General features: G+C 54.6%; 3 protein-coding genes across 8 annotated transcripts in view; 1 reads left to right on the top strand and 2 right to left on the bottom strand.

The window, feature by feature from the left end:
- Nucleotides 1–4,353, top strand: part of glulb (glutamate-ammonia ligase (glutamine synthase) b) — a 6,144-nt gene extending 1,791 nt beyond the window's left edge. The window contains exons 1-7 of one of the 5 annotated variants that reach the window (XM_019871774.1): nucleotides 11–214; nucleotides 1,227–1,409; nucleotides 1,704–1,865; nucleotides 2,710–2,856; nucleotides 2,939–3,066; nucleotides 3,516–3,715; nucleotides 3,903–4,353. In XM_019871774.1, coding sequence (XP_019727333.1) covers nucleotides 1,244–1,409; nucleotides 1,704–1,865; nucleotides 2,710–2,856; nucleotides 2,939–3,066; nucleotides 3,516–3,715; nucleotides 3,903–4,221 — 1,122 coding nt within the window. In that variant the 5' untranslated portion in view covers nucleotides 11–214; nucleotides 1,227–1,243 and the 3' untranslated portion in view covers nucleotides 4,222–4,353. Of the gene's footprint in view, nucleotides 1–8; nucleotides 215–384; nucleotides 426–1,140; nucleotides 1,410–1,703; nucleotides 1,866–2,709; nucleotides 2,857–2,938; nucleotides 3,067–3,515; nucleotides 3,716–3,902 lie in introns of those variants that run through there. The other 4 variants (XM_019871776.1, XM_019871777.1, XM_019871779.1 and 1 more) reach the window with 4 other exon arrangements.
- A 3,242-nt stretch (nucleotides 4,354–7,595) lies between these two features.
- dr1 (down-regulator of transcription 1) lies at nucleotides 7,596–10,298 on the bottom strand. Its single transcript, XM_019871752.1, has 3 exons — nucleotides 9,408–10,298; nucleotides 8,275–8,385; nucleotides 7,596–8,075 (listed from the first exon to the last, which is right to left on the bottom strand). Exons 1-3 carry the CDS (start codon nucleotides 9,669–9,671, stop codon nucleotides 7,935–7,937), a joined length of 516 nt encoding a protein of 171 aa, XP_019727311.1. The 5' UTR covers nucleotides 9,672–10,298; the 3' UTR covers nucleotides 7,596–7,934.
- An 822-nt stretch (nucleotides 10,299–11,120) lies between these two features.
- Nucleotides 11,121–12,072, bottom strand: part of LOC109516947 (retinol dehydrogenase 8) — a 4,121-nt gene continuing 3,169 nt past the window's right edge. For both annotated transcript variants that reach the window (XM_019871785.1, XM_019871784.1), the window contains one exon: nucleotides 11,121–11,562. In XM_019871785.1, the coding sequence (XP_019727344.1) occupies nucleotides 11,332–11,562 (231 nt within the window). In that variant the 3' untranslated portion in view covers nucleotides 11,121–11,331. The remainder of the gene's footprint in view (nucleotides 11,563–12,072) is intronic.

The following is a 12,072-nucleotide window of genomic DNA, read 5'->3' as shown; positions in this document are numbered from 1 at the left end:
GCACTGGTCCACAGGCCGGCGTGCGTGACGCCGCCGTCGCGTTCTCTCGGCGGCACCGCAATTTGAATGCGCGAGGGGAATGAGTTGGGCCACTGTCCTGCCGGTCGTTCGTCGAAAACCAAAAGTTCCGAGGCGAGTTGGCCAATTCAGAGCAAGCTTGCGCGTGCACGACCCTTGCTTGCGTCGCGCGGGGACCTTGCCAGCCGCTTCATGGGTGAGCGGACAACCGGCCAGCGGGCGTCCCGCCGTCATTCGCGTATCGCCGAATCCGAGACTGCGAGTCGTCGGTCGGACCTTCCCGTCGCTCGACACATCGGCACATCTCCCGGCGTCGTTCATCCTCTCTCGAGTCTTTCCGTCGATGCCCGCGCGAGCGAGTTTGTGCCTTCGTACGTCACGCGGGGACCTTGCCAGCCGCTTCATGGGTGAGCGGACAACCGGCCAGCGGGCGTCCCGCCGTCATTCGCGTATCGCCGAATCCGAGACTGCGAGTCGTCGGTCGGACCTTCCCGTCGCTCGACACATCGGCACATCTCCCGGCGTCGTTCATCCTCTCTCGAGTCTTTCCGTCGATGCCCGCGCGAGCGAGTTTGTGCCTTCGTACGTCACGTGGTCTCGCACGAATCGTCTCACGTCACGTCGGTGACTCGCCGTTGAAATACTTTTCGGGACTCGGCCTAGTCAGCAGCGCGCGACCTCTCATTTAGTCTTGCACGCGAGCTAACATCTTCAATCAGCTCCGAAGAAAAGAAAAACACAATTCGTGTCTCACTTCCCGTCTTTCTTCCCCAAAATGAAGCGCGACGACTTGACGTATGCGATCGCCGAAGGTCATGCCGCCTCGTTCGCCTTTTGTCCACCAGGCGGCGCCGTTCGAGCGCCCATGCGCGCGGACTCGAGTTGATTGGAAAACTCGGAGCCAAAAAACTCGGTCCGCTTTTGTTCGTTTCATCAAAAAAAAAAAAAAAAAAAAGGTCCAACATGGATGTCATGGTGACGTTTGGACTGCGAGCCAAACAACGCGAAGCCTCTCATGGATGAGCTGCTGAGTTGCCTGACTGATGTTGCTTGTCACGTGGGGCCAATCGGAAGGCGGCGAGCACGAGTACAAAAACCCGCGCGAGCCTCGGACGGGGCAAGAATGAGTGCGAGCGTGAGAGCTGCGCGCGACAAGGCTCCTTCACCTCCTCCTCATCGTCTTTGTTGTGCTCCTCCTCCCCCCATAGGCAGCTGAGCTGCGAGCATGTCGGTCGCCGCGAGCGCCAAGCTGAACAAGACCGTCAAGCAGCAGTACCTGGACCTCCCCCAGGGAGACGAGGTCCAGGCCACGTACGTCTGGATCGACGGCTCCGGAGAAGGACTCCGCTCCAAGACGCGCACCCTGGACTGGGAACTCAAAAGCCTCCAAGGTGAGTCCCCCGCCGCCGCGAGCCTCGCTTCCTCTGCACAACAAGCATGCGGCGACGCCGGAGCTTTCACCCCCGCGCCTTGCAGGCATCGCGAACGGGGGCTTCTCGGACCACACGCTGCGCAAAAATCTTGTCATTGCATTTATGATTCCTTGACCGTGCAAACTCGGAATTACAGGCACGGTGTAAACTTCGAGACTTTGATGTCGCGCGTGCCTGTGATAAATACCGAAAACACAGAGGTCATAATAACGGGTAATTTGACGTTGCATGAAAATGATGGACGCGCGTCAGATGCTCCCGAGTGGAACTTTGACGGTTCGAGCACCTGCCAGTCCGAAGGCTCCAACAGCGACATGTTCCTGATCCCGGTGGCCATGTTCCGAGATCCCTTCAGGAAAGACCCCAACAAGCTGGTCCTGTGCGAGGTGCTCAAGTACAACAAACAACCCGCAGGTACGTTCGCCGGCAAGGTGCGGCGGAGGCTCGCTACGGACGGGCGCCGGTCTTAGTCCCGAGACACGGGTGTCGTCCGCAGAGAAAGATGCGAGTAGTCCCAAAGATGCTCAGAGTCCAAGGAGAAGGGCTCGTCCCAAGAGAAGTCCTCGTCTCGTGACGGAAGCTTCTCGTCTCGAGTGACAACACTTGTTCCGAGATGCCATTTTTGCAAGCGGAGAAACGCGAGTCGGCGGTCCCGTGAGAATCCAGGCCAGCGGTGACCGTTGCGTCGTCGGGGTGTCGGCCCATCGGATGGCACGAACTCGACCGCTGTCGGCGCTCCCAGTTTTATGCTAACGCTAAAGCTGCCTGTCGACGACAATGAATGAGTTAAAAAAAAAACAAACAAAAAAACGAGGCACCCTCCTTTCATCCGTCAAAGACCTGTCGCATGCGTGTCCAAAGCGCCGACTGGCAAAACCGGCAGTTTCCAATTCGTCTGGTCTACTCCAAACTTTGTGGGCAAGTCTCACGATGAATAGGGGAGCGGGTAAGCCAAGTATTTCCCTCCACGGCGAGAGGACGGAGGATTTTGGTTTGGCGGGGTGGACTGGGTGCGCTCGGCCACGCAAAAGCTTTTCTGATGTGCCTTCAACCCGGCGAATTTCCACAAGCATCCAGTCAGCGATTGACTTTGGACATGAAGATGATTTCCGTGCGTCGGTCGAATGCGGGTGACTTTCTCGAGATTGTTTACGAGCTCTTGCGTTCGTTTGTTGGACCGGATGCGAGAAGAACGAAAGATGTCGGCGGCGGCTCTCACGTCGCCCGCTCTAATCTCGACCCCGCCCCGCCCCGCCAGAGACCAATCTTCGAGACGGGTGTCGTCGCATTATGAGTTTGGTGGAGAAGGAGCATCCGTGGTTCGGGATGGAGCAGGAGTACACGCTGCTGGACTGCGACAGACACCCGTTCGGATGGCCGCGCAACGGCTTCCCGGGACCCCAAGGTGAGCGGGCCGCCGACCGCCGTCTGGGCTCTGCTCCCGCCGATTCGCCACCCGCAACCGGTCATTGCCTTGCTCCCCCGAGGTCCCTACTACTGCGGCGTGGGCGCCGACAAAGCGTACGGACGCGACGCGGTGGAAGCTCACTACCGAGCCTGCTTGTACGCCGGCGTGAAAATCTGCGGCACCAATGCGGAGGTCATGCCGGCACAGGTACTGGACGTGCGTGTCTGCGTGTGTGCGCGGCCGCGCGGGAGCGAAGAGGGGGAGGAGAAAGTTTGATGCAAGCGGCCAAGGCGCGCAGGAGCGGGCCTGCGCGCGTTTGGCTGCTTGCTGCCTGAAGAGACAACGTAGCTCCCCTGCTTGACGTGAGCTCGCCGGCTGTCGGTAGGGCCGGGGGCCGTTGGTCGGGGGGGGGGTTCGCGAGCCGCAGTGGCTCCATGCTGGGCTTCAAGAAGCCTCGGTCATCCCGGGAGTCCGGATCTTTCTCGTCTGCGTGCCGTCCCTGTCATCCGATTCCGGATAAGCGAAAGAGGGAAGGAAGACATTTCATAGGCCCATTTGAAGCGTTTGATCTCGTTCGTCGAGCAATCGAAAAATGAGTCGAATGACTTCCGGCATGTCGACCGCACGCCCACCGGTGTGTTGCGCTCCGTTTGCAGTGGGAGTTCCAGGTGGGGCCGTGCGAGGGCGTCGCTATGGGGGACCACCTGTGGATGGCTCGCTACATCCTACATCGAGTGTGCGAAGACTTCGGCTTGATCGCGTCCTTCGACCCCAAGCCCATCCCGGGAAACTGGAACGGAGCCGGGTGCCACACCAACTTCAGCACCCAGGACATGAGGCAGGAAGGAGGACTCAAGTGAGTAGCTAGCGCACACCATCGCGCACCCTTTGGGACTGCGACCTCGATCTCAGGACTTGAGCCAACTCTCGCGGTTCGCAACTTCACTGGGCACTCGACGGCTCGCTTGCGAACAGAGCCTTCTCTCTGAAGTTGTGGGATGTCAAATGCAACTTCTTGTCCCCCCCCCCCATTCTGTGCTCAGGGTGATCGAGGCAGCCATCGAGCGTCTGGCCAAGCGCCACCACTACCACATCCGCGCCTACGATCCCAAGGGCGGTCGAGACAACGCTCGGCGCCTGACCGGTCACCACGAGACCTCCAAAATTGACCAGTTCTCTGCCGGCCTGGCCGACCGCGGGTCCAGCATCCGCATCCCGCAAGCCGTGGGCGAGGAACAAAAGGGCTACTTCGAGGACCGCCGCCCTTCCGCCAACTGCGATCCGTACATCGTCACCGAGGCCCTGGTACGAACCTGCCTGTTGAAGGAGGAGGGGGAGGAGCCTGCAGATTACAGCCAATGAATGACGCGACACCCTTGTGAACGCGCGACCCGCCGGCGACGGTTGTGATGAGACCTTTTCGACTTTCCTATTTCCTTCCTCGTGGACATTTTGACTGACTTCTGTTCTTGAATAAACGTGTTGTCTGCACTTTGATTTGACTTCGCAGGTCAAAAGGGGACGTTCTCTTGTACTTTTCCCTGTCAAAAGTCTCGCTCCACACTTTCTTCGAGTGAAACATGACTCTTTTTGCAAAAGAAGGACGCCACAATGGAAACGCAACTTTTTTTTTTTTTTTTAGGAGAAGAAACTTTCTCCTTTGGACGATTGTCATTCTCGTCGTAATTAATTTGTCAGCTCAGAGACTGCGTGGTATTGACTTCCACGCAAAAATGTACAGAACAAACAACGCCAACCCCCCCCCCCCCTATCCTATGTTTTAGCATTTGGGCTCCATTATATCATTCCAAAATTAAGTTAACATTGTGTGTCGTTTTTATGGCTTATTTATGATGTCTGCAGTGTTATGATTTCCGTTCATCACGCGTCAAGTCAAGGATCCGTGGCATGATGATGGTGGTGGGGGGGGGGTGCTATGTAGACTGCACTTTATCAACACGTTCGAACCGATTAACTAAAACCCTAACACGCAAGTCACTGGAAGACTCACCCATCTGCTCTCTCTAGCGCTGCGCGCGCACGAGTCTGCGTGCGCGAGCGTGTTTGCGAGGAGGGGGCGTGTGTGAGCATGAAATGAGTGACTTAACCGTCACTGTTTTCGAACAAACGGGAAACGTGTCTTGTTTTGACACGTAAAAAGCAGGCGAGTGAACGAAAAGGCTCAACATGGAAAGTGCGCTCACAAGCCGCGAGTAGCGCCGAACGAGGCTGAGGCGGAGATGCCGTCCAAGTCGGCCACTTTGTTGTTGCGTAAGAAAACATTCCACATCCAGCTATGTTCTCAATTAACAACGTTTGCTTCAGCAAAACAACATTTAGCCGCCACCGCTACATGCAAAACCACAATGAGTCAAGACGGAATTATTCTTGTTCTTTGAACTCCACACATTATACAACATTTGCAAGTCACGCCTCTTTTTCTCGGGACGTACACGCACGCACGCCCTCACATGACCTCCTTTGGTGAGTAATAACAAATAGTAAGAGATACATTGAGACATACAGTGAGATGTCACGGCTGCCTTGCGATGTGAGCAGAATCGCCACAGCGACCAGGCTCGAAACGCAAAGCATTCACATCCAAAGTCTTGTGCCGGCCTCCCCAAAAGCTACCGTTTGTCGTCCCGTCGATACGGCCTTCGCCCTCCCAAGTGCTGCGAACCCGCAAAAAGGTCCTTTCTTGACCCGAGACCGCCATGCGATGTTGTGGGACGCTGACAAACCGAAGCTGGATTTGAAATGCTGTCCAATTATTGCACAATGGTGCAGAATGATTGCAATTAAGGAAGAAGACGACGCAGGGAGCAATTATGTCTCGTAGCTTGTCTTCAATGTGGGGAATTTTACGTGAATTGTAACGGGGAAAATACTTTGCACTTTGTCAAGAAATGTCGGGAGTTTTTTTGGGGGGGATTCAACCCCCCTGACGGCGCCTCCTCTCCGGCACCCCCGAGCAGACCTTCGCATGCAGGGAGGCCGAGGAGTGCGCTCCCTCGAACACAGCATCAGGTCCCCCTTCCCAAAAAGAGGGAGCACCACCCCAGTCTGCGAGACATTTTTGTTTGTTTGTTTTTTTTTTAATGTACAAATAAAACCAAATAGTGGGCAGCGCGTGAGTAAGAATATCAAGGCCACTCTTGTCCAGTTTTGGACAATGTCAAAAATGAAACCGCTTGAGAAATGCGGGAGCAGTTGAGGACATCTGCCCAACTCGCGGCTTTCTGTCTGCACACACGAAGCCAATCAAGAATGCACAACATAGCAAAAGGGGGGGGGGGTTCTTTTTTTATGGACAAGTTGGATGCTTCCAGGAAATAGGGACTGCGAACTGCTCCAGAAGAGTTGCATGACTGATCGATGTTTTTCCTCCAATGGTATACCGATGATTGGTTTCTATAGTGGTGGTATGGGATCATCCCCCCCCCCGCCCCGCCCCACCCACTCAAGGCGCCGTGAATTGCAGAGGCGACAAACGCAGGTGCAGAAAGTTGAAAGCCTGCCGCACTTTGGCCTTGGCCACGCGCGCTTCCGCCCGACCCGCGAAGCACCTCCGACGAAAGCCAAGGTGCGGCCGGGTTTGAAGTTTCGAAAAACTGGATTCGCCGCCGCCTGACGACGAGACGCGTCAGGCGGGCTGACGCTCGCGCGCTCACCCAAAGCAAGTGAAAGGCATAGCTGCGAGTTTTTTCATGAAAATGGGTCACTTTCGAGACGGCGAGGACTTCAACAGACATATTTTACCCTCAGGGATGCTGCTGCAGTTACGGAACACAAAAGGCTCGCGCGCGCGCGCACGCACTTATGCAAGTTTGCACCACCATGTTGCATAAGGTTTTCTATTTGTGTTTTTTTTTCTTCACGCGTGCGTAGTTAATGATTTTAATATGTAACACTGGCGCTGTAAAATGTGCGGTGAACTTCTACAGCAACTTGTTTTTTTCCATGTGTCTGGCAAAGCCAACAGCGACATGCGGTGGACGTTGGGGCTCCACAGGTTTGGGAGAACACAAAAGAAAAAAACGAAACAAAAACGAGGCGGTGTTTTGTCAACGCAAATGTGGAAATGTGATGAAACGTAACTGAGAATAATTCAGTCATGATGCTGTGACGTCGGCATTGCCGTTTGTTTTCGCAGTCTCCCACCTTGTGAATTCAAACTAAAACGGTCTTGTTCGTTTGACGAGGAGTGCCCTTAAAAAACATTTTTTGAAGTCAATCGAGTGAACGCACAAGCGAGCACTGCAGCGCACGACTCGAAGCGAGCGAGCAAAGCAAGCAAATCTAACGGGGCTAACGTCAGCCGGCCATGAATGAGAAGTGAGGCCGGTGACCTTATTTCCTTGTCGGGGGTACGCGGAAGCACGACACCTCCTGTTTTAGAAGAGAGCGGCGCCTCGCAAGTCTCAACCGTATGCGGCGAGTGCTTTCGCGGCCCCCTCAAAAGCCGACGACGCGAAAGGGTTGGTCGCCGGTGAAATCGTTTGAGCCCTTCAAAGAGAAACGGGAAGACGCGGATGTTTCGATTGGTGTCGGGTGACTCACCGCGGGTGGGCGTGGCCAGAGGACCGCCGGTCACCGAGTGCCCTGCCGCAGACGACGGCGCAACAGCGTCTTCCGCTGCTCTGGAAAGACTGAGCAAAGTCACTTTCAAAGGACCTTTGCCATGGCGAGCGCAGGAAGAAGAAGAAAGGAGGACAAAGACGACACGGCAGCGGTGGAGGTGTAAAAAAAAGACAGAGTTTATTGCTTGAAGTTGGTGGAATGAACGAGTACACACACACAAACCGTCCTCCTCAATTGACATCGTCAACAGCGTGCCAGCTGCAAGTCTGTCAGCCAATTTTGGCGGCGTGGATCAGTAATTCTGACCCGTCAACGTTTTCGTCAAGAAGGGGAGTGGGGGGGGGGGGTCTCTGAACATTCACAACGTAAAGAGAATTTAGAGGAGTAGGAAATCAAAGTCCGCACGACTCCGACTTTGCTCGCACTGTCCATCCGTGCTCACGGGCGTGCCCCCCTCCTCGCACCAGTGCCCGAACGCCTCCTTTGCCGGATCACATGTCTTCGTCTTCGTCTTCATCCTGAGAGGATCCGGCCTGTTGGGCGGCGCTGGCCGCCGCCATCTGGGCCTGCTGCGCCGCCTGCTGCATCTGCAGCCACTCCTGCTGCGCCAGCTCGGCCTGCTGCTGCCGCGCCTGCACGCACGCACGCACGCACAGACACGCGCACCCACCCCCAAAATAAATCGGGTGAGTCGGACATTGGCTGGCTTTCAACGTGCCAGTCGGCATCGGGGTCCCAACGCAACCCGCTTGTCACGATTTGGATGAAAAGGACGAGAGTCGAAAGTGACGGGCGCCGCCCCCCCCCCTCCCCCGAGGCCGTCGGGCTTACCTTGGCGAAGAGCTCCTGCTGCTGCCGCAGGAGCTCCTCCTCGGGGATGCCGAGGTTCTCCAGGCGGGAGCTGGCCTTCCTCCTCTTCAGGGCGGGGGGGACACGGTAGCGTCAGCAAGGCAAGCCTTCGCTCGGGCGGCCTCATCGCGGGCCATCCGCGGCCCCGCCACCGGCGACTTGACACGCGTTTCGAGCCGCGCGGCGCTACGGTCGCTGCATTTTCAACCACGATGGCGGGCCTGGCAAAAGCGGTTCAAAGTCCCGCCTACAAACATGAGAGAAAAGCTGCATTGTCTTTCCGCCCAAAACGTCAATTTCCCGGATGGTTCTGGACGCAAAGTTCACAAGCCGATACGTCCGCGATGCGATGGGACTCGTCATCGTGCCAATGGCGAACGTGCACATCGAATTCCGAAAGGTCCATCGAGGTTTTGGAGAAACATATGCTGACATCCAAGCGGTGTCTTTTTCATGCAATTGGGCTTGTAGTTGCAAAGTTTCTAGAAAGGTCTGTATGTCCTGTAACCTTTTATTTTTTATTTGCCGATTTCGAGAATGAAGAAACAAAATCACACAATGCGCAATGTATTGTGAGAGCAATTTCTTGGCTACGCAGCGACGAAAAGGCAGGGCTACTGGTTTGCACAACCACGCGACCTCTTGAGACTTCAAAACCATCAATTGTTTCCCTTGAGCTTGTTTTGCCTTCACACGGTGGAAGACGCTCTTCTTCTCCTGCGTCCGCTGCGACGTCAACGAGGAGGTCGCGGCAGCAAAACAAGAATGTGTCAAGGGAAAACAAGCTCAAGACCAACAAATTGCGGTCCGATTTTGGTTCAATACAGCCATAATGGAGAAACACAAAGTATCGTTTGGGGGTTTTCAAGTTCCAATTTTTAAACGCTTTGAGACATCAACGCTGCCTTCTAGCGGGAGGAAAGGGGATGGCCTTTGAACACGTAGTGACTATGAAACCTGCGCGCGCGTCCGCGACGATTGTGTCGGAAAAAATGCGCGGGTCCGCTCTTTCTTGTGTTGAACGTTTACAAACGATAGATCACGATCAATGCACACGCCACATGAAAACAAAATCGTGGATGTTAAAGGCAGAAAGCGGTTTCCGGCGGTCAGGCAGCGACGACGCGGCGTTGGCGATGGCGACCGGAAGTTCCCTCACCGTTGATGACGTGCTCGGGCGAGATGGTCTTCTTGTCCGACTTGTTGCAGATCTCGTTGGCCTCGGAGGAGATGAGGTGGATGAACTCGGTGCAGCAGTTGACCACCAGCTCGCGCGCGTCGTTGGCCACGCGCACGTTGGGCAGAGTCTCCTTGATCATCTTGTTGATGGCGGCGCGCGGGATGGTCAGGTCGTCGTCGTTGCCGGAGGACGAAGCCATCGCACGAACGAAACGCGACCAAAAACAAAGCAGTGACACGAGCAAAAGGGGCCGGGTCCTCTCCCCCGGTTCGGCGCGGCGCGCAATCCAAAGAAAAGAAGACGCCCGCCCGGCGGCTAGGCTAACGCCGCAACCGAAAGCCGAACGTCTGCGCACAACATCGGCGATCAAATATCACGGCGGAGACCCGAGGCGCGGCCGGTTGAGCGACGGAGCGATAGGCCGGCGGCTTAGTAGCCGAACGAGTCCCGCTGACGAACAACAGCGCCGCCGTCGCCGCCGCACGAGAGCATGGCTAAAGCTCAGCTAAGCTAAGCTAAGGCTGCCAGGCAAACAAGGGACCAGCTCGCTCACACGCGACGCACGGTTGAGCCGGTGCCCCGGGGAAGCTGATTAAAGGCCGTCGCGAGCGAGCCGGATCGTAAACTAATCCATTCAAGGTGTCAAAGTCAAATAAATGTCAGAACCCGCCGTTGACTACTTTCACGACGTACTCCACCAACATTTGTGCGGATATGACGTGACATGGAAACCGGACGTCGTGCGGACACACGGGGCGAAAGCAAAGCTGACGCGAGCGCTCTCTGTATCTTTTTACGGAATGATTATGACGTTTATTAAATGCTCGTTTTTTTCATGCCTTAAAAAAACAAAAGAAAATATGTTTGGAAAACAAGCGTCGACATCGCTTGCTACTCATTTCTACTTCCCTCCCTGTATGTCTACATGTATATGGCCAATTTGCTTTGTGACGTAACTGGCCTACGTATTTTGTTCTTCTACGTCTTCCTTTCATAACTTTGCTGCTGTGAATTGGGAATTTCTCCATTGCGAGACTAATGAAGGATTTCTTATTACTGCATGTTGCTCTTTTTGTTTTCTTCTTTCTTACAAGAACACTCCCTATGTTATCACTATAACTTTATGTGTACAAATTACCCTATTTTAGAGTCTTAATTTGCAGCCTTCAATAAAGTATTTTTGATTCAAAAACTCAACTCAAAATGCATCACTGGCGAGCCAAATGAGTCAACGAATCCATTTAATGCGTCCAATTCAAACAAACGTAAGAATCTGCCGTTAACTGGGTGAAGAGACGCCACGTGTGTAGATATGACGTGAGAAGGAAACCGGATGTGGTGCCTCACACAAGTTGCTCTGTCATTGTTTATCGCCACCCTGCGGTCATTTGGGGACGTGCACTTTTTTACGGCCTCCGCACGCTTTTGATTCGTGGGGCGGGCCGCCCCCCCCGACATTTTCATTCATGTTAAAATATAATGTATTTACAATATTTTATATTTCACAATTCATTTGATTTCTGTCCGATATTACTTCTCAGTACCCTGTCTTTATGAATAACTTGAGAAAAATCAAAATGTTCTCCATGATTACTATATGTATGATGTATGACATGGCACCATTCTTCCTCATTGAGTATGTAATGGATATTTTCATTGGCTTCATATTTGTTCCATTTGCACTCCCCCCCCCAAAAAAAAAAAGCTTATAGCGTACAAGAATGAGAGCTGTTTGCAATATTTGGAGGCTTTGAAAATGTCAAGTGACTTGATGTGGTGGTCACATGACGGCCTGCGGGGCGTGGCTAAAGACGAGCACGAGCTTCGACCAACTCCCTCCAGCAGCGAAACGGAGGACGTCAGTTGCTTTTGTCCAGCGCGAAGCTGCGTCTGCTCCTCCAACGCAGCAACTTGAGGAAGTTGAGGCTGGCGTTGAAGATCTTGTCGTGCTCAAAGACCATCTTGTAGAAGGTGTCGATGGGCAGGTCGCCGTTGGGGTCGGCGTACTTGAGCGTGGTCATGGGCGTGTACAGCGTGTTGGTCTGGTGGCGGAACGGAGGGTTGTCCGACGTCATGATCCTCAGCGTGTGCTGAGGGGTCACGAAAGACACACTGGGTCCGGGCCGGGACGAGAAGAAGAACCAGGTCCTCATGGGAGGGGGGAGGGCGCTCCCAGCAGCCACTCCCAGAGTCCCTCCAAGAAGCGCTACCGGCGGCGCTTGGGTGGGCACATTGATCGGATAGGGGGCTCTCACTACACTGAATAAAAGAGGAGCTTGCTTTTCGGCCGCGCATGATTCCCATGTGCTCAACGAATGCATATCGTTTGGAGCAAAATGACATCGCGTGACCACACTGGAATCACGTGCAACTGAGGCACATGTTAGAATGAAGTAACTCCAAAGGCTCTTTTTAAAATTTTCTTCTCAGTGCGCAAAGTGCTCCTGGAGACCCTCCAGGGGTCGCTCCAGGATGCGCTGCCCCAAGAAGCGCCCTGGGAGGTGCTCTGGCAAGTCGGCCCAGGAGTCCCTGCCTGAAGCCCTCCGGGGTTGCGCAGCGGTGCTCACAGATTGCCTCTCGGAGTCACTCCGGGATGCCCC

The sequence above is a fragment of the Hippocampus comes genome, unplaced genomic scaffold (genome assembly GCF_001891065.2).
Source record: "Hippocampus comes isolate QL1 unplaced genomic scaffold, H_comes_QL1_v1.1 scaffold307, whole genome shotgun sequence".
Taxonomy (NCBI): domain Eukaryota; kingdom Metazoa; phylum Chordata; class Actinopteri; order Syngnathiformes; family Syngnathidae; genus Hippocampus; species Hippocampus comes.
The sequence above is the reverse complement of the archived record's forward strand: the minus strand, read 5'-3'. Positions and strand labels throughout refer to the sequence as shown.